The sequence below is a fragment of the Onychomys torridus genome, chromosome 3, assembly GCF_903995425.1.
Source record: "Onychomys torridus chromosome 3, mOncTor1.1, whole genome shotgun sequence".
In the NCBI taxonomy this organism is placed as follows: domain Eukaryota; kingdom Metazoa; phylum Chordata; class Mammalia; order Rodentia; family Cricetidae; genus Onychomys; species Onychomys torridus.
Window position 1 is genome coordinate 14,484,787 of NC_050445.1, and position 20,527 is coordinate 14,505,313.

The 20,527-nt window shown below is 39.3% G+C and overlaps 1 protein-coding gene across 2 annotated transcripts in view; it reads left to right on the top strand.

Moving 5' to 3' along the window:
• Avl9 (AVL9 cell migration associated) overlaps positions 1 to 20,527 on the top strand; it is a 45,414-nt gene that overhangs the window by 22,610 nt on the left and 2,277 nt on the right. For both annotated transcript variants that reach the window (XM_036182314.1, XM_036182313.1), the window contains 6 exons: positions 475 to 1,013; positions 9,912 to 10,046; positions 11,584 to 11,803; positions 14,323 to 14,440; positions 17,571 to 17,624; positions 18,057 to 18,145. In XM_036182314.1, coding sequence (XP_036038207.1) covers positions 475 to 1,013; positions 9,912 to 10,046; positions 11,584 to 11,803; positions 14,323 to 14,440; positions 17,571 to 17,624; positions 18,057 to 18,145 — 1,155 coding nt within the window. The remainder of the gene's footprint in view (positions 1 to 474; positions 1,014 to 9,911; positions 10,047 to 11,583; positions 11,804 to 14,322; positions 14,441 to 17,570; positions 17,625 to 18,056; positions 18,146 to 20,527) is intronic.

Consider the following 20,527-nt stretch of genomic DNA (forward strand, 5'->3'; position numbering starts at 1 on the left):
TAAGCCTGTTTCTTTATTTTACTCTTTAGCCTTTATTGTGTGGAGGAGGTTGTTGATAAGCTATGGCATGCTGGTGATCTAAGGACAGCTTATGAGTGTGTTCCCTTCTTCCACTGTGTGTGTGTTGTGGTATTGAACCCAGGTATTCAGACTTGGTGGCAAACATCCTTAATCTTGCCAGCTCCCATCTTAACTTTTTCTCCCCCACAAAATAGAATTTCTCTATGTAATCCTGATTGTGTTGGAACCCACTTTGTAGACCAAACTGGCCTCAGACTCAGAGATCTGCTTGCCTATGCCTAACAAGTGCTACCACACCCAGCTTTCCTTTTTTAATAGACATTTTTATTAAAACAGGTACAAATATAGCTTATGAAAAAAATTATAGATTTCTACTCTATAAAACAATATATACCTCTCATTTTCTTCTATATTATTATAATCTAAGCTGTTTCTCAATATTTTATATTTTAGGCATGATTGAACATGGCCTCAGTGACTGTTCTCAGTATAGACCCCGAAAGAGTATGTCTGAAGACGTTGGGCTTCTGGAAAGTAATCCCTCTGCAAATGATTTTATTTCTGAGTCCACTTCTGACATTTCAAATACCAGCTTGGGAACTGTCACGAAAATCATTTCAGGAAGCCATGGAGGAGACACTGTCCTCCAGACGGAGAAGCCTTGCTTCCAGGTAGAAGACAACAGCAGCAGAGAACAGGAACCCAGTGATACTGTCCGCTGTTTGAAACCTCCACCCCGTCCGTCTCCAGAGTCTTCAGAAAGTGACTGGGAAACTCTGGATCCCAGTGTTTTAGAGGACTCCTCCTTGAAAGAAAGGGAACAGATAGGGTCAGACCAAACAAACTTATTTCAGAAAGACAGTGTGCCCTCAGACAGTCCTCCAATTACTGTACAGCCTCAAGCTAACACCAGGCAAGTGGTCCTGATACCAGGACTCATTTCTGGTTTGGAAGAGGACCAATATGGCATGCCTCTGGCCATCTTTACAAAGGTAAAATACAGTATCCTTTATTGAGGATGTTAATTGTAACTTTAACTGTTTGAACCCATTTTTAGGTCTAAAAATTATCCTTGAAAACCAAAAAATACATACTGAATGTATAGTGCTGCTAGATCTGTGATCATATTTAAAACTATAGGGAAATAACTCAGAGGGGAAGAGTTCTGAAGTCAGTGTGGGTAATGAGGCCAGCAGTCACTGCAGTAGGTCTATTTTTGATTACTCAGACTTCTCTTTGAAAACAAAGAATGAGGGCTGGAAAGATGGCTCAGTGGTTAAGAGCACTGTCTGCTCTTCGAGAGATCCTGAGTTCAATTCCCAGCAACCGCATGGTGGCTCACAACCCTCTATAGTGGGAACTGATACCCTCTTCTGGCATAAAGGAGTACATGCAGATGGAGCACTGATATAGATGAAATAAATAAGTAAAATTAGATGATATAAATAAATAAAAATCTTTAAAAAAAAAAAAAAAAGAATGAACTGAAGTCCATAAATAAGAAGTCTACACAGTCATGACTAAACTTAAAGTTTGTATTAAAATACTGTGTTTCTAGCCTGTAGCCCTAGCTCTGATGGAGACTAGACAGGAAACCACTTGAACCTAAATGTTTAAGGCCAACTTAGACAACATAGAGAGACTATCTTAGAAAAAGAAATAATTAATTCTAAAAGCTTCCATTTTAGGACAAAAAAAAATTGTTGAAATGTCTTACTTTTAATATACATATTTATACTTATTAAGGATATATATTTTATATATTTCATTTTGCTATGATTTAGTATATAATTATATACCAAAACTATTTCATCATTTTATGACAAATGATTCAATTCAGGTATCATGTTGTATACTTGTAATATTAGCAGTTGGGTCCTTCTGCACCTAAGGTCTTTTCTGCTTTTAAAAAGCTCTGCTGCTTAATGTAATTAAGGGGCCAGGGTCCATCCGAAGCTGGTAGCCAAACTTGGCAATGATGTCCACAGGTGCTGACTTTAGAGGCATGGAGGATATAAAAGTGGATTCATCCTCGCTGGCTTTAGAGAGCTTCTGAGGCTAGACAGCATGTAGCATGTGGCCTGCATGAAGCTGTGAAAGTGATTTGGAGTGGAGACCCCAAGATGTTAGAGAGCCAGAGGCATAGGATTTTGCCAGGGAGAGCTGCATACGGGGAGTGGAACCAGCCTAAACAGAGAGATGTGTGTTACAGGCTGCAAAGCTGGAGGGGCAGAGACAGCTAAGTCTTTTGAAATTAAAGTCCATACATCAGACATAGAGCTACAGGATTTGAAGTTTTCCCTGCTGGGTTTCAGTCTTGCTTTGGTCCAGTATTAACTATGCCCCCTTTCTCCTTTTTAGAATGGTAATGTATATTCTGTGCCAATGTATGTCAAAAGTATAAAATTTGTGTCTTGATTTTCCAAGAGGTTACAATTAAGAGATTCCCTTGAGATTTTATAAGAGACTTTTAAATAATGTTGAGACATTGGAAATCTGTGCTGACTAAATTGGACTAAATGCGTTTTTGCATTATGATATGACTGTGAGCCCATAGGGACAGGGAGTTGTAGTGTGGTGGTTTGAACAAGAAAGGCTCCCCATAGTCTCAGGTATTAGAACACTTGCTCCCCAGTTGGTGGTGCTACTTGGGGTAAAAGCCTCACCATTTCCAGTGTATTCTCTCTGCTTCCTGCTTGCCAGTAAAGGTGTAAGCTCTCAGCTTCCTGCTCCTACCACAGACCTGTTGTGTAATGTCACTCCTCCCCACCATAACGAACACTCCTCTATCTGGAACCCTAAGCCACAAGCCCTCTTCCTTACATAATGCCTTAGTCATGGTGTTTTACCTCAGCCCCAGAAAAGCTACCACTACAGTGGCCACTATTGACTTGATGTTGTGTGTATTTCTATGCTGTATACTTCCTGGAAAATTCTGAGTTACTCAGCTTCCTAAAAGTGGTTGCTTTGAATCAGTATTGAAGAGTTAACAGAGAATGCCATCTTTACTTATTCTGTGGCCTCTCTGGGATTCTGAAATTATCCTAATTGGTTTCTTGATTAAAACTGAAATCTCAGAATCTTGGGAGAAAACTCATACCTCACAAATTACTAAGTTCAATAAGTGGTCACAAATGTTTTGTTTTTATAAAAAATTTTATGAGAGAGAGAGATCAGAGGAAGACTGTAGAAATGTCTATCTCTTACTATGTGGTTCCCAGGAATCAGAGCTTATCAAGCTAAGCAGCAGACACTTTTAACAGATGAGCCATTTCTGCTAAATGCCCTCTTGTTAATTATAGTGGATTCTTCACCCCAGATGACCAGATCTATGTTTCTTAACTTAAAATAACAAATGGCCCACAAATTATAACTTTAATTTTGTATGTTTTGCCTGCATGTACTGGTTGGGTTTTTTTGTTGTGTTTGTTTGTTTGTTTGTTTATGTCAACTTGAGAAAAACTTAGATGTATCTAAGATGAGGGAATCTTAACTGAAAAGTAAGGTTGTCCTGTAGGGAAAATCTGAAGAGCATTTTCTTGATAATTGATTAATGTGACCAACCCACTAGGCATGCCATCCCTGGGCAAGTGGTTGGGGTTGTATAAGAAAGTAGGCTGGACAAGCCAGGAGTAACAATCCAGTAAGCAGCATTCTACCATGGTTTCTGCTCCAGTTCCTGCTTCCAGGTTCTTGCCCTGATTTCCCTCAGTGATGGTTTGTGATTGAAGAGTTGTAAGGTGAAATGAACCTTTCCTTTCCAAGTTGCTGTAGAAACCCTAATTAATACAGAAATTGGTAGAGGTTCATGGGATTTTGCTGTGACAGACTTGAGCATGTTTGGGGGAGGATAATAGAAGGACTTTGGAGCTTTGTGCTAGAAAAGCTATTGAGTGTTCAGATGTTAATAAGCTGTTTTGGGAACCATAGAAATTAATATTGAGAGCAATATGAACAATGGAGGCCTGGCTTACGAAGTTTCAGAGGAAAGTTTGAAGAGTCCCTTAAAGACCAGCAGGACCATTTGTTATTTTGAGTTAAGAAATGTAGATCTGGTTATCTGGGGTGAAGAATCCACTACAATTAACAAGAGGTCAGAACCACTAAAGTGAAATCTTTGCTTTGCTGGGACAGTTTATAGTGGTCAGCTAGAGCTAAAGGATCAGCTGTGATTAGAAAAAGACCAACATCGAGCTGGGCATAGTGACACACGCCTTTAATCCCAGCCCTCGGTAGGCAGAGGCAGGTAGGATTCTGAATTCAAGGCCAGCCTGGTCTACAGAGCAAGTTCCAGGACAGCCAGGGCTGTTACACAGAGAAAACCTCTCTCAAGCAAACAAACAATAAACCGAAAGAGACTGACATCATTAAGGCAAAAATCTGGGAGATGTTTCCTCTGGTAATGTGTAAGAGTCTCCCAGATGGTACTGGTTTTCAACCATGAAGGAGACGGAGTGTAGCTGGGGATTAGCACAGTAGAAGGCAGGAGAGACCACTAGTGAATGTGCAGCCTCAGGTAAAGAAGCCCCAAGACTGAAGCCCCGAGGATGTGGAGAGAAGTTGAGACTTAGCATCATATGACAGTCCCCGAAGAGAGCAGGAGAGAGGCTGTTGATGAAGGTGCAGGCCATTTGCGGAAGAAGTACCAGCATTTTGGAGGTTCCGGTGATGTGATGAGCATCAAAGACAGCTGTGAAGTGGAGCAATCGGGAGCCTCTGAAACATACTGTGTGTGCTTTGGCTGCCAGCGCCAGAGAAGTGCTGCACAAGCCCTTCGGAGCCCAGGAGATTGAGTCCCGTGTCTGACACCGAGCTTTACACCCTGGGACTTTGGTTTTTCTTTGTTTAGATTGTGACTGTCCCTTCGTTCTTCTCTTGGAAAAAGAAAGCACTTATCTTGCATCCCCCCACCCACCTCCAGGAACCCACAGTTATGAGCCTTTAGATATTTTAGAGACTGAACTTTTAAAAGATGTTGAACTTTTCAAGAAAACCTGGACTTTTAAAGTTACTGAAATATTTTAAAGACTGAAGAACTTTTAAAAATATTCTGTTTATATTGTGATATTAATAGATCTTGGGGATGAACAAGAAAGAAAAGGTTATGATTAGTAGGTGATGTATTTGTGTCAAATTGTCAAATGGCCTGGTTAGTTTTTGTCAACTTGACACAAACCTAGACATATGTGGGAAGAGGAAATCTTAACTGAGAAAACAACTCCGTAAGATTGGCCTGTGGGCAAGTCTGTAGGGCATTTTCTTGGTTAAATATTAATGGGAGAGAGTTCAGCTCATTAGGGGTGGCTCCACCCCAGGGCATATGGTTCTAGGTTGTATAAGAGAGCAGGCTGGGCTAGCCCTGGGAAATAAGCCAGTAGTAACATCCCTCCAGGTTTCTGCCCTGACTTCACTCAGTGATGGGAGTGTGGCCTGACAGTTGGAAGGTGAAATAAACCCTTTCCTCCCCAACTTGCTTTTAGTCAGGGTCTATTATCACAGCAATAGAAACCCTAACTAAGAAAATAAATGTATGTGTGCCATATGGTCCTGATGTCCCAGGAGTGGCAGATCCCTGGAAAGTGGAGTGATAGATAGTTGTGGCCTACCATCAGTGTTCTGGGAACCAAACTCAGGTGTTCATCAGTGAGTCAGCTCTCAATCCCAGGTTGTGAATTTTTTTTTTTTTAACTGTCCTTATTTCCTGCATCTTTCAGAGCACTTTTTATCAGGAGGCAAATGAAGTAAAGGAAAATTTTGGTTTTGAGCGTCAAGTTTCTCAATTAAAGTGATATGAATCTTGTCAGTAAACCATGTTTAGCTGATAGATTTATGTGCTTTATGCCAGTACTGAATATGTTGATAGGCTCACTGCTTTACTATGCTAAGTAAATCATTTTTTCTTCTTGGTTTTATCTTTTATTGTGTGTTGAATAAAACCCACACTTCTAAAAATCATACTTCTAACTACAAATACTGATCCTTCGTCAGTAACTTTGGAAGATGAAATGTTCTTTTTTTTTTTTTTTAATTTACTTACTTGTATTTTATATACATTGGTGTCTTGCCTGCATGTATGTCTGTATGAGGGTGTTGAATCCCCTGGAACAGGAGTTATAGACAGTTGTGAGCTGCCATGTGGGTGCTGGGAACTGAACCCAGGTCCTCTGGAAGAGCGGGCAGTGCTCTTAACCACTGAGCCATCTCTCCAGCACCAGATGAAATGTTCTTAAAACCAGATTGTTGCCGAGTGGTGGTGGTGCACGCCTTTAGTCCCAGCACTCGGGAGGCAGAGCCAGGCCGATCTCTGAGTTCGAGGCCAGCCTGGTCTACAAAGTGAATTCCAGGCAAGGCACAAAGCTACACAGAGAAACCCTGTCTCGAAAAACCAAACCAAACAAACAAACAAAACCCAGATTGTCTTTAAGCTGTTTTCCTTCTGGAATTCTTTTACTTTTAAATTTATTTTTCTCTTATATGTATAAGATTTTTGCCTATTTGTATATGGGTACATTCAGTGCCTGCTCAGGTCAGAGGAAGATGCCAGATACCCTAGAGCTTGGGTGACAGAGGGTTGTGAGTTACCATGTAGGTCCTGCTAATAGCCTGTGCGGCTGCTGGTGGTGGTGGTGGTTTTTTGAGATAGGGTTTTCCTGTGTAGTCCTGAAACTCCATTTGTAGACCAGGCTGTCCTCGAACTCAGAGATTCGCCTCCTCTGCCTCCCAAGTGCTGGAAACCACTGGGCTGCAGCCTGTGCTCTTAACTGCTATGCCAGTTCCCAGCTCTTAGTGTTTGAACTTGGATAAGAAGGATGCTATGTCAGCCTTACAGTCCAAGTTTATTATGTAAACCCTAGAGGTAATAAATAGATGCCAAATGTTTGTCTGACCTTTTCCTGAGAGCTAATTTAAGAAATATACAGAAGTAACTGCCAAATGTTTGTCTGACCTTTTCCTGAGAGCTAATTTAAGAAATATACAGAAGTAACAGAAAGGCTGAGGAAATGATGAGTCTAGAAGCAGCTATCAAGCAGGATACCCATGGAGTCATAGGAAGTGAATTGTGGATACTAAAAGTGGGAGAAAAATTTTTAAATCCTTCCGTGAACTTGTGCTGTGCTGCTGTGCAGCTCAATGAGCAAAGGACCCCTTGGGGGTGAGAGGAGCTGAAAAAGAGACAGAAGTATTTTAGGGTGTGGAATTCCATATTGAGGGCCTTTCTTTCCCCCTGATTTTGCACTGGAATTGGGCACATTCTGGCACAGTTAGTGTTGGGCTGACTTTCTAGAAAGGACTGGGATCCTTTTCTGTTTAGTTTTATGTGTCAGCTTTTCTCTCCAGTTACAAGTCATTTAGTAAAATCAGTTGAGGTACCATAAAAACTATGATTAGAAGTTACTTCCTTATAATTGCTATTTGTTAATTTAAAACAAAAAATTAAATAATGAAATTTAATTATCCATGTATGGTGGCATATGACTGCAACCCAGCACTTTGGTAGCTGAGGCAGGAGAATCCTGCATTGGAGACCAGCCTAAGATATATAGTAGAACTCTGTATAAAAACAAAGTCACTTAACTTCCCAACTTGTAACTGAATGTATAGAGTATATTTTTTTTTAGTGTTTGGATAGTTGAAGGGGAGATGAATACTATTTCCTTATGTTACTCTACCCTACTTTTTTTTCCCACTCATGCATTGGCAGATACTTTGATTGCCTCTACCTCTTGGCTATTATGAGTATTTCTGAGAATATGGATATGCATATATCTCATGATGTTTGCTTGGGATTTTTATTTGTTGTAATATGTATAGTCGTATATGTTAATCATGTGTGATCATTGTTCTGTGTTTTTTGTTTGTTTTTGTCTTGTTTTAGCACTATATGGTGTGGTTTCAAATACAGATGTTAAGTTGTCCTAGAGAAGTGGGAAGCCAGGAGTGAGTTTAATCTGCTTTTTGGAAAAAAGACCTATATTCTTCTGCAACCATATTTTAGTACCTCCCAAAGAGTTTAGCTAAATTGAACATCATGAAAAGAAAAATAATGACACCACATTAAACTCTTTGGAACATTGTACCAATTTGTAACATTTCCACATAGTTCAATAGTAAAAAGATCCAAAGCACCTGTAATAAAACTTACTATGGACAGAGGATATAGAATGCATGCCTGACATACACACAGTCCAGAATTCAACCTCTAGAACCAAAAAAGAAATGTTTCCTAATCCATCCCTTCTACCCATCTGACTTCTGTAATGGCTTCAAACATTACCAATGTCTTGTTTCCTTCTAGTGGTATTTTATGGCATAAGGAAATGCATAGATTTTGTGGTTCTGCTTCTTCCTCAAGATTGTTGCTGCATTGGTTCACGAGGGTGGAGGAAGCAGAAGCAGAGAACAGGGTTTGGACAGCTGTGGGTATGATGGAGACAGCCCTCCGGGAGATGACTTGAGTGAATCTGCTTAGCTTTATTCCTGAATATAAGAAATATATAGGATTGGAGAGCCTGGGGACAAACCCTGATTTGGATTAAGTGGTATGGACCTATCACAGGGCCTCATGTGTGGCAACAGGGTCCTACAGCAAGCTCCTAGTATAAGCCTTAGTTACCATATGTGCAGCAGGGGAGACTTCTAGCAGGAAACTGTGCCTAGGGTCACCCTAGAGATAAATCAGCCATGCAGGCTTAGAGACAGCTTTCAGATAAAGACAGGTAGAGAACAGGAAGTCTCTTTGAGGGAAAGGGAATCCCCATATCACTGAGCTTTGGAAAAAAGCTGCCAGGCCATGAGAGACTAACCTCTGACCAGCAAGGCCTTCCCACAGATTTCCCCCACTCCTTTTAAACAAATGATAGCTGTATGTGCCCATTTTTTTTTTCTACTCTTGATCACTTCTACATTACATTCCTGAGAGTTAAACTCCATCATTTTTTATGGTTTTAGAATGTTCCATTATATGGCTAGAAATTTACATCACTTCGTAAAGTTATGAATCCTATTTGCGATAAACAGTACCGTATTAAGTAACTTAAAAATACAGCAACAGATGAGCAGGGAGGTGTTCAGGATAAATGTAGGTAAACTACTGAGTGGAAGGGTGTGTGTGTGTTTTCAAGACAAGGTTCTTTGTAAGTAATCCAGTCAAAATATTCACAGAAAGGAAAAGAGATTCTGAATCAGAATAAGTTTTCAGTAAGTGTGATGATTTATGTACAACACGAGGCTACAAATAAAATTCAACAGCCCTACCCTGCCTTTATGCACAAATCATTGCCACTGACCACATCTTTAACTCAGGGGACTGTGCCAGGTCGGGCTTGCTTTTGCTTGCTTGGTTTGCAGACTTAACTGACTGCCGAGGATTAATGATTTAACTCTAATGTTAAGGCAGTGCTATCTCACATGGAAGTTAAACACAAACACTGCTTTAACTAGTTTGTAGCAAATATTTTGACATATTGGACAAGAAACGGGGTGTTTTGCTACTCTCATTGCACCTTGGTGCCTGTGTACAGATGCAGGTTTTAAATAAAATCCTTAACTGCTTCCTATTAGATAACATGCCTTTCAGTGGATGGCATGCTTTTAATTCCCTAAATTAAAAAAAAAAAAAAAGTCAGACTTTATTTAAATTAAAAATAAAGTGATCAGATAAGACAGCCTTGCAGAGAGGTTTGACAATTTGTGAAGCAAATAAACCAGTAACTGGACTTACTGCAGTCAAGGCAAGACATTCCTCTGTGAATATTATCTTAGGTAAACTAGACAGGCAGGGAAGATTGGACATTTCTTTTACTCTTTGCCCTTCTGCTTTTAGCTTGAAAAGGAGAAGGGGCTGTTTTGTTTACTCTTCTGTTATTTTCTGCTGCTCTTGTAACCCACAGGGCTATCTGTGTTTGCCTTACATGGCACTGCAGCAGCATCACCTTCTCTCTGACGTCACCGTTCGGGGATTTGTGGCTGGAGCTACTAACATCCTTTTTCGGCAACAGAAGCACCTCAGTGATGCCATTGTGGAAGTACGTTCATGTCTAGTGTGTGGACTTGGCCTGCCCCACTTCACTTCTCCTTTCCTAAATGAAGCTATCGTAACAGCACTAATCAAGACACTGGTGTGGCTGTATTCCAGTGGTTGTAATTATATATTTTTGGTTTGTTTTCCATTATCAAACAACTGGTAAATGCTTGAGCAAGGATTCCAGCTTGAGTAATCCAGACCTATCATGGTCTCAATGCCTTATTAAAATGTGGATTTTTTCAAAATAATTTAAACACATATCCTGCTTAATAGATTCCTGATGTTAAGGAATTTCAGAGTAGGTATTTGATACCTTATCAATATATTTAAAGTTTTGTTTTTGTTTATTTTTGTTTTTCAAGACAGGGTTTCTCTGTGTAGTTTTTGAGCCTGTCCTGGAACTTGCTCTGTAGACCAGGCTGGCCTCGAACTTACAGAGATCCACCTGGCTCTGCCTCAAATGCTGCGATTAAAGGTGTGTGCCACCACTGCCCAGCTATATTTAAATTTTTTTAAATTATTCATTTAATTTCACAATTTTAAAATGTTGGGATTTTTAACTGCACTAAGGTTTTTATAATTACTGAGAGGAAGTTCATACTTCATGGGAAAATGGTTGAAATATAACAGATGAAATATCCAAGATTCAAGATTCCATTCTTATCCCAAATTTGAAGCGAGGAGGAATGTACATTGTATTGGAGAGTGCAGGGGAGAGCGCCACAGAGTGCTTTAACGTTGAGAAGTGCTTTGACAGATGCTTTATTATTTCACTCTGAAACTAACCTTTGGAGGAGGTGAGTGTGCTGGCACAGCAGTTGCTAAGTGTGCCTGGGATCCTTAATCACCAGCAGCTAACGGATAAAATGAAGCCTTGCAAATTAGGTTTTTTGTACATAAAATGTACAAATACATTAATATAATTAATATAAATTAATATAATTTAAAAAAGAAGTATTTAAAATATTCTGAAGTATTCATGCCCTCAAAATGGAAAAATTTAAAGGACTTATAACTAAGCTTGTTTTCTGTGTTAATATAAGGGCAAATTTCATTGTGTATGTATCTATATTTCCCCACATATTTACACTACCAAAGATTTTAAAAAGCATGAATTATCTTATAGTTCAAAGCCATAACATATATGTGTGAGCCGTGTACATACCTGGTGACCGGGGAGGTCAGAAAAGGGTGCCAGATCCCCCAGAACTGGAATTACCCGTGGATATAAGCAACCATGTAGATGCAGTAAAACAAACCCAGGTCCTCTCCAAGAGCAGCAAGTGCTCTTAACACTGAGTCAGCTCTCCTCTTCTACCGATATTTTCTAAAAATAAAAATGGCATTTTTTATAAAAATAGAGAAAATAAATAGAAACTTCAGTGTAAAAACCTGCCTCTTTCTTAGACTCATCTTTGAGAATACTGTTACTCGTATATTTTATTTCAAACTCCAGTCCCCAGTGTTTACTTTGTAAGATGTGGGGTGATTATCTGTGTGAGTGTTCAGCTCTGACTTGTACCTGGGTACTCTTGTAGGTGGAAGAAGCACTGATCCAGATCCACGATCCAGAACTTAGGAAGCTGCTCAACCCAACCACTGCAGACCTAAGGTTCGCAGATTACCTAGTAAGGCATGTGACTGAGAACAGGGATGATGTCTTCCTGGATGGCACAGGCTGGGAGGGAGGTGACGAGTGGATCCGGGCCCAGTTTGCAGTCTACATCCATGCCCTGCTGGCCGCTACACTGCAGTTAGGTAAGAAGCGTACAGCCGCATTTCTTCCTGGAAATCTCCCTGTTCTGATATGTACGGATGTTTCGAGGTGCACGAGAAAGGAGCTGTAGAGGATCACTTGGTACGCACAGACATAACAACTCTGACATTCAGTACTTTTTCCTACCAAACCTTGTTTTTACATATGCTTTGGACTTTGGTCTTATGTTTATGGTAGTCTTTACAAAAGTGAGTCTATTAGAGCGTATTTTCTGACCACTACTTTCCTTTATGATAGAAACATCAACATGTGTTAAGACATACTGATTGCTTTCACTTCAACTTGGCTGCTGATGATTTTGTATCAGAAAATGTCAGTATTTGGCAGTTGTTTATAGTGTGCTTACAGATTTTCAAATTATCTGAAGAAATAGTTTTAAAGGAATTACTGCAAATCATATTCTGAGTGATTAAGCCTTCAAAGTTTTATCCCATTCTAAAAAAAATACTATTTTTCCTGTGAAACATTTAAAATGGGTCAGGTAAACATACATTTCTGGAAAAAAAAAAAAAAAACTACTTCATTCTACTTAGAAAATAATATGAACTAGAAGTGGAGCTTTGCAATGAGCTTTTTATTTTGCAACTCTGGCAAATATTTGTAGACTTACAGCAAAAGTAGATTTCAGGCTATTTTGCAGTTGTCGGTACTGAAAAATTACATTAATTTTTTAAAATAACAATGAGATATATGCAGCATACAATTTACTTTCTTGTAATATTCTATGAATGTGCATGTCCACCGTGTCATGAAGATTGTTTGCATTGTTGTGTCATCAGGGTTTTTTTGTTTGGTTGGTTGTTTTTGTTGTTGTTGTTGTTGTTGTTGTTTTTGTATGCGGAGATGAGGATCGAACCCAGGGCCTTGCGCTTGCTAGGCAAGCGCTCTACCACTGAGCTAAATCCCTGTCATCAGGGTTTTTAAATCATTACTGTTACTCCCACCTGCCAGGGTAATTTTAAATCCAAGTTTCAGAAATTGATCTTCATTATAAAGAAAAACTAATGATCAAGTCCTTATTTATCAGTTGGATATTTTTAAATGTCTGTCACCTTTACAACTATAGCAGCAGAGGCATCAAAATTAAATCTTATAACCCAGATTTACTTACTAATCAAAAAAAGAAGCCCAGATAGCCACCAGGTTTTTGGCCTCATAAATAATCAACTTAAAAAAAAATGCAAGGTCTATTCTGAACACTTTATAGCTAGAATTTTTTTTTTTTTTTTTTTTTTAAGGTTTGTCTATGTAGCCCTGACTGTCCTGAAACTCACTCTGTATACCAGGCTAGCCTCAAAACTCAGAGATCCATCTGCCTCTGCCTCCCAAGTGCTGTGATTAAAGGCATGCACCACTACCACCCAGCTCATTTTATATATCTAGTAATTTTTACCTTAACAATAATCCCAGGCATTCTAATTTTACAGAAGATAGAATGGGAGTTGATGGGGGAGGCATAAATGGCTCGTACAACTGGTTGAGAGGCTTCGGCTGTTTGTTTCAAGTTGATTCTCAAGCATGGTCAGGAAAGGAGAATGAACTGTAGGAATATCGTGTAGAAACATAACTTTATGCTGTAGATAGAACCGTGTGTCTCCTAGTCCTTTCCTAGCAACAAAAGCTATTTGGATTTCACCTTCAGAGCAAACAACATAGCCAAAATATGGTGGCACATGCCTCAGATACCACCTGCCTGGACAGAAGAGAGCTGAGATCAGAAGGGTCATAAGAGTTTGAAGCCAGCCTGAGTACATAGCAAGACCTTGTCTCAAAAACAAAATAGCAAACCAGCTTGCCTGTGTGATAAGTGTGAGGCAATAGCTACTTGGATCAGTTCTCCAGACCTTTTCTGTCCCTACACACAGAAGAAATTCTCTGCATTGACACTACCCCCATGGTATCAAAAAAGACAAGAGCTATTTAGCATTAATGTGAAAATCCTGTGTTAAGTATTTTTAACAGTACAATGCTTGGATACTCAAGAATGAAGCACCAAATAGTCAAGGTCCAAACAAAGAAAACGTGGGTAAAGAAACAGTTTACTTGCTTGTTCTTAACTCTTTAGACATTTGTGAGGAGATTCTAACTGCCCCACCATGTGCTTATACCAGTAGGTCTGCCCAATGTCAAATCTGTAGTTTTTGTTTAATAAGCAGTGTGATCCTTATAATAGTAAAAAAAAAAAAAAAAAAAAAAAAAAAAAAAAAAAAAACATGAAAACATTTTGGTGTTGTAGAGAGCCATGGGAAATGTTTGGCTCAGTCTCTTATTTTCCTGTTAAGAAAATGAAGTTCTGAGTGATTTAAGTGACTTACCAAAGGCTACATAGCTTCTTAACAGGATTTCTGGAACTACACCCAAGTTTGCTGATACCTGTAGGCTTTGTCCCCACAATGTGAACATGGAACTTGAAACTATGCTTTCAACCGTTATGGTTATTAATCTTCATGCCCAGATGGTTGTGGTCCAGCTCAACTTCTTTCAACCATTTTCTTGGCAGATAATGAAAAGATGTTATCAGACTATGGAACAACTTTTGTTGCTGCATGGAAGAATACTCACAACTACAGGGTGTGGAACAGCAATAAGCACCCAGCACTTTCAGAGATAAACCCAAAGTAAGCACATCCTCTAGATTGATGGGATGGAAAATGGTTGCTTTATAAAGAAAGTCTTTCTGTTATTGAGACAGTCTCACTATGTAGCCCCTGCCTAACCTGGAACTCACTGTGTAGACCAGGCTGGCCTCAAACTTAGAGCCACTTGCCTCTGCCTTTCCAGTGCTTGGATTTACCACTCCTATCTGAAATACTATTTTTAATGACACAAGCATTTCATTGGCTTTTTTCATTGTATTTTGAACTTTATTTCCTGGTGAGAAATGGACAAAATCAACTTTGTATTCTTTGGGGGCTACAGTTTATTGTTGTTAGCTAAAGTGGAAATGTGACTTAATGGATGCTAGAAAGGATAAACACACACACACACACACACACACACACACACACACACACACACACACACTTTCCAATGTACAGATTAAACTTCTAGATGCATCTTAATAGGGAGGTAGTTTCAGAACATTTTGATGGACACGCCTATCGTCTTTATATTATCTCTCAAAATGAATAATAGGTTTAACCCTAACTTTGGTGAATTTTTTGGCTGTAGCAAAACCTATATTGTCATCTGAATATATTAAAAACTTGAAAAGCAGACAATATTTTAGTGCCATTAAATGAAAGAACTGAGAGTTCAAAGTAATCTGCCTTGCTAGCTACAGTCTATGTTCTGAGGTGTGTAGATGGAAATGTGAGCTGGTTTGCCAGGGACAGTTGAGGTGGCTCTACTTACAAGGTGAGCCACCCTAATTGTCAGCTGCCCAGTGTGTGAACCATCTCAATCATTGCATCTGATGCTCTTAACCTGAACCAACTCTGCAGATCTTAATGCTAGTACAGAGGCTTAGCTAGACTGGGCTTTAATGGATTATAAAATGGTACCCAGACAAAATGTATAAAGAAACTGAGCTTATGGGAGAGAAAAGCAGACTGGAGTATAGTCATGCCTGCTAGCACGTGCTTGCAGTCCCACACAGAAGAGGCTAAGGTGGGAGAGTTGTAAGCTGGGCTACATAGCAAATGTGTTTATGTGTTCTTAAACACAAAAGAAAACAAGGATGACACCAGTAGACATGCTAACACAAAGGGGAGAAATAGCATGAGTCTTCAAACCCAGACCAAGAACTACAGAGAGCTAAGGAATGCTGAGAACAGAAAAAGCAGAAGTCTCCCCAGGGAAGAGCCTCCAGATTGTTGTCAGCCCTGAAATCATATACATACAATTAACATTATGCAGAGTAAGTTTGTGTGTGTCTGCATGTGTGCATATGTATATGTATGAATGTATGTATCTGTAACAATTAAAGATATAGAGGCCATGAATTTGAGAGAGTAAGGCAGGTTACATTGGAAGGATTGAGGGAGGAAAAGAAAGAAAGTAAACAATGTAATTGTATTTTAATTTCAAAAAATAAATATTATGATAAAACTACATATAGAAAACAACAAAAAAAGATGTTTTTATATTTTTAAAACAAAAAGGGGAGAAGATGGAGTACAAAGAGGCCTGTTAGGGTAGTAATCATGATAGTAAGTAGATTTTAAACATTTTTCACCAGATTAAAATTAAGAAATGATGTTCTTCATTAATTATCAGGAAGTATAACTTGAAACATTCCAGACTAATTACCTTTTTTTTTTTTTGAGATCTGTGACACTTTTTTCAGCTCCTAAAGAGAAATCTTCTAAATTATGGAGCATTAGACACATCCCACTCCTGAAATCAAGCCTTTCTGAGAACAGGAAAAAAGTCTGATTGGGGATGCTTTTGTGATTTTGCCGTGTTTGGTATTGAACTCAGGGCTTGAACATGTTAGGCAAGTGATATACCAGCTACAACCACAGCATGTTTATGTGATTTGTTAGATTAGTCCTGTAATCTATAAAAGGAAGACCTGTTCTGAAGCTTACTTTGACCCACAACACCTTGCTGTCATTTGAAAAAACTATATAGCATTTTGTAAGTAGCTGTGAATTTTACTTTCTTCATTGCACTGGACAGAGGGGCCTGGGTATAAGACAAGAGTTGTTTATTGACCTCTCTTTTCCAGGCTTAACTGCTTAAATCAAGTATTCGTTTGGTTTTAGTTTTAATAAACTGTTTTTCCTTAGTTGTGGCAGAAATAAGTAAGAATAATGTATTTTCATACAAAACTACCATGCCATTTTAAGTTCTGCCTTTTGAGTTGATTTTATAATAAACTACAGATTTTGCTGATTGAGCAGCAATCTTTTCATGGCCAATGACATATATTTACAGGGTGACCAGGATCAAGGTACAGTCATGACTGGCCTAAGTCTGTTGTTGGTTGGTTTTAGTCTTTTTGTGGGGGGGGGGGGGGGCTGCCATCCAGCTCCCAAATAAATCACACACAGAGGGTTATTCTTAATTATGAATGCTCAGCCTTAGCTTAGCTTAGTTTCTAGCTAGCTTTCCTTAACTTAAATTACCCCATCTACCTTTTGCCTCTGGACTTTTCCTGTTCTCTTACTTCTATAAATCTTACTCTTACTCTGTGGCTTGCTGTGTAGCTGAGTGGCTAGCCCCTGGAGTCCTCCTCCTCCTCTGGCTCCTAGATCTCTTCTCATTCCTAGATCTCCCCTTCTATATATACTGTCTGCCTACCAGCCCCGCCTATCCTTTCTCCTGCCTCGCTATTGGCTGTTCAGTTCTTTATTAGACCATCAGATGTTTTAGACAGGCACAGTAACACAGAGTCAAACAAATGCAACATTAGCAAAAGTAACACACCTTAAAATAATAAGTCAGTTACTCACCTGATTCCTGGTGTGTTTTTAAGTTGGGTTGATACTTGAGCCCCACCCCAGATGAAGTGAGGTGTTGTTACCACTATGTTGGGGTAGTGTTAGCACCTCCATTCCCCAGCACACATGTCCCCCTCTAACTACATTCATCTGTTGCACAAGAAAAGAAGATAGAGCTCAAAACTATTGAGTGACTTCTTGTAGAGCTCATATTAGGAATGATGCATGGGGCCCCACTGTCAGTTTCAGAGCACTGTGTCCACTTGTGTCTTCCAAAATGCTTCCTAACAGTTCTTGTGACTGCTCTTTGCAGCTTTATTGATGATGTACTCATCATCTAAACTTAAGCTTTGTTTTACAGCCATCCTTTTCAAGGCCAGTACTCCGTGTCAGACATGAAACTCAGATTCTCACAGTGAGTACTTACAGAAAGTAAGAGGAAATTATTTTGAGTTATATGCCATGTGTTTCATTGCCAGTTGGGATTTTGTTTATCTGCTTGGATTGTTTAAAACAGTAACCCAATGAGTATGACATTCTGTTGTTCAACAGCATGTATTTCAAAATGAAACACTCTGTCCATACACAATAGTATGAAAAAATAACAAACTTACCATTCTTATTTTGATGATATGCTCTCAGCAAACTATGTCTGTCGAGATTTAACCATACATCTTCATATTCTCACCTCTTAGCTCTTTTCTGTGCTCTTTTAGAACATTCTGAAATTTACTAATAATAATTTTGCTTTTTATTTTCCAATACTGATTTGGGATGATAATAGAGTGGCTTGTTTTGAGGTGTTCTCAAATGTTTGAGATTTTTAAAATTGTATTACTTTTCTCAGTTCTGTTCAGAACAGCGAACGTGGCAAAAAAATTGGCAGTGTCATGGTCACAACCAGCCGGAATGTGGTACAAACAGGAAAAGCTGTTGGTAAGGCACACCCTCAGTAGGTGCTGCTATCATATGTATCTCCTTTCTGTCTTCAGTGTGTTGTTCATTAAAATCAAGTTATAGAGATTTGTGAATCATATAATACAAAGGGGCTTTTTAAATTTTCAGTCTTAGAAATAAGGAAGGAATTTCTGTTTTCCAAGTGGACAGGTAAAGGGACACTAAAGCGGGGACACGACTGTAGACTCCAGGAATGGAGAGGACAGCGGAAGCTTGGGAATAATTTCATGTCAACAGACCTGACAACATAGATGGACAGAGTCTTCAAAAGACATAAACTAATAGATTTAAAAATCAAAATAACTCTGGATCTGTTGAAAAATTAAAACATGGTGCAAGGTTTCTAATTTAATCCACATCTAGTTTTCTCTCCCTCCTCCTTCCTTTCTCCCTCCTCCCCTCTCCCTCTCTTTCTCTCTTCTCTTACTCGGCTCCCTCCTTCCTTTTGCTTCTGAAAACAGGGTCTCACTTTGTAGGCTAGGTTAGCCTCAAACTCTGGATTCTCCTGACTCAGCATCCCAGGTGCTGAGAGAACAAGCTTCTCTTTGAAATTCTATTAGACATTTACAGAAGAAATAACGTAAATTTTGTTTCTTTGTGTTTGTTTCTGTTGTTTGGTTGTTGGTTTTTTTTTACTTTGACCATACCAAACAGAAGCAACTCAAGGGAGAAGTTTGCTTTGGCTTATGGTTTTGAAGGGTACATACATTCATCTGGTTGGCAAAGTCATGATGGAATTCATAACAGTGTGAGCATGTGGATCAGGAAACAGAGCTGGAGCTGGAACTGGAAACAGATACAATTTAAAAGGCCCACCCAATAGGTCCAAAGTCTTATAACCTCCTAAAACAGCTCCACCATGCCAGGGACAAAGCATTCAAACATATGAGCCTGTAGGGATAGTTTATGTTTAACACAATAGAAATAATTGTTAGCTAACCTTTATTGAACACAACTTAAAAGCCCCAGTATGAGAATGCCTCTTAGTGGCTTTTTTTAAGCCACCAACCAGCTCCCAAACCAATATGGGGACTTGTTATTATTCTAAATGCTTGGCCTTATCTTAGGTTTGTTTCTTGTTGTCTCTTATAACTTAACCTGTTTCTCTTCATCTCTGTTTTGCCTCTCTCTCTCTCTCTCTCTCTCTCTCTCTCTCTCTCTCTCTCTCTCTGCCCCTTTCTTTCTGTCTGTCTGTATGTCCTACTTTGACTGCTTATTGTGGCTGGCCGCCTGGCTTCTGGCCCTGGGTGTGTCCCTCTCTTTCTCCCTTGATCTCTTCTCTCATTTTTCTCCCTTGAGCCTAGATCTCTCCTCCTACTTATTCTCTCTGCCCACCAGCCCCACCTATCCCTCTCATGCCTAGCTATTGGCCATTCAGCCTTTTATTAGACCAGTCAGGTGCCTTAGGCAGGCAAGGTGAAACAGCAACACATTTTAACATAATTAAACAAATGTCACACATCTTTACCTTGTTGACAAAGGCAGCAGAAACAAATGTAACACATTGTCACATAACTAAAGTAGTATTCTACAGCATAAACAAATATGACACATCTTTGCCTAGTTAAAATAATATTCCACAACACTTATTTTTAATGAAAAAAATGTAGCTTCATTGTAATTTCAGAGAATATTCAAAACTATGGACATGCCATATTTTTCCTTTACACATACAACCTGTGATAAAACATTAGCATGTAAATTAGCTAAGTCAAAAATTAGCAGCAATAATAGGATGAGATAGTTATAACTGTGTATTTTAGTAAAAGTTATATGAATATATTCTGTCACTCAAGTACATTCTCTTTTCATATAAAGAAATCACCTTAAAGCTCTTTGACGTTCAAATTGCCAGCTCCACTGCTCTTGCCCTTAGGGTTACTGGAACATATACACTGTGATACCAGGTATCTTAGTTAGGGTTCTATTGACATACTAGTCATGACCAAAAGCAACTTGGGGAGGAAGGGGTTTGTTTGACTTACATGTCCTGGGACACAGTTCATTGAGAGAAGCCAAGATAGGAACTGAAGCAAGGGCCATGAAGCTTGCTCCATGCCTTGCTCAGCCTGCTTTCTTATACCATCAGGACCACTTCCCAGGAGTGGTACTACCCACAGTGAGCTGGGCCCTCCTACACCAATCATTAATCAAGAAAATGCCCTTCAAATTTGCCTATAGGCCAATCCGTTAGGAGCATTTTCTCATTTAAGAATCCCTCTTTCGGGATAGGGAATTTAGCGCAGTGGTAGAGCGCTTGCTGGCCTTGGGTTTGATCCTCAGCTCCAAAAAAAAAAAAATCTCTCTTTCAGGTAGTGGTGATACACATCTTTAATCCCACCACTTGAGAGACAGAGGAAG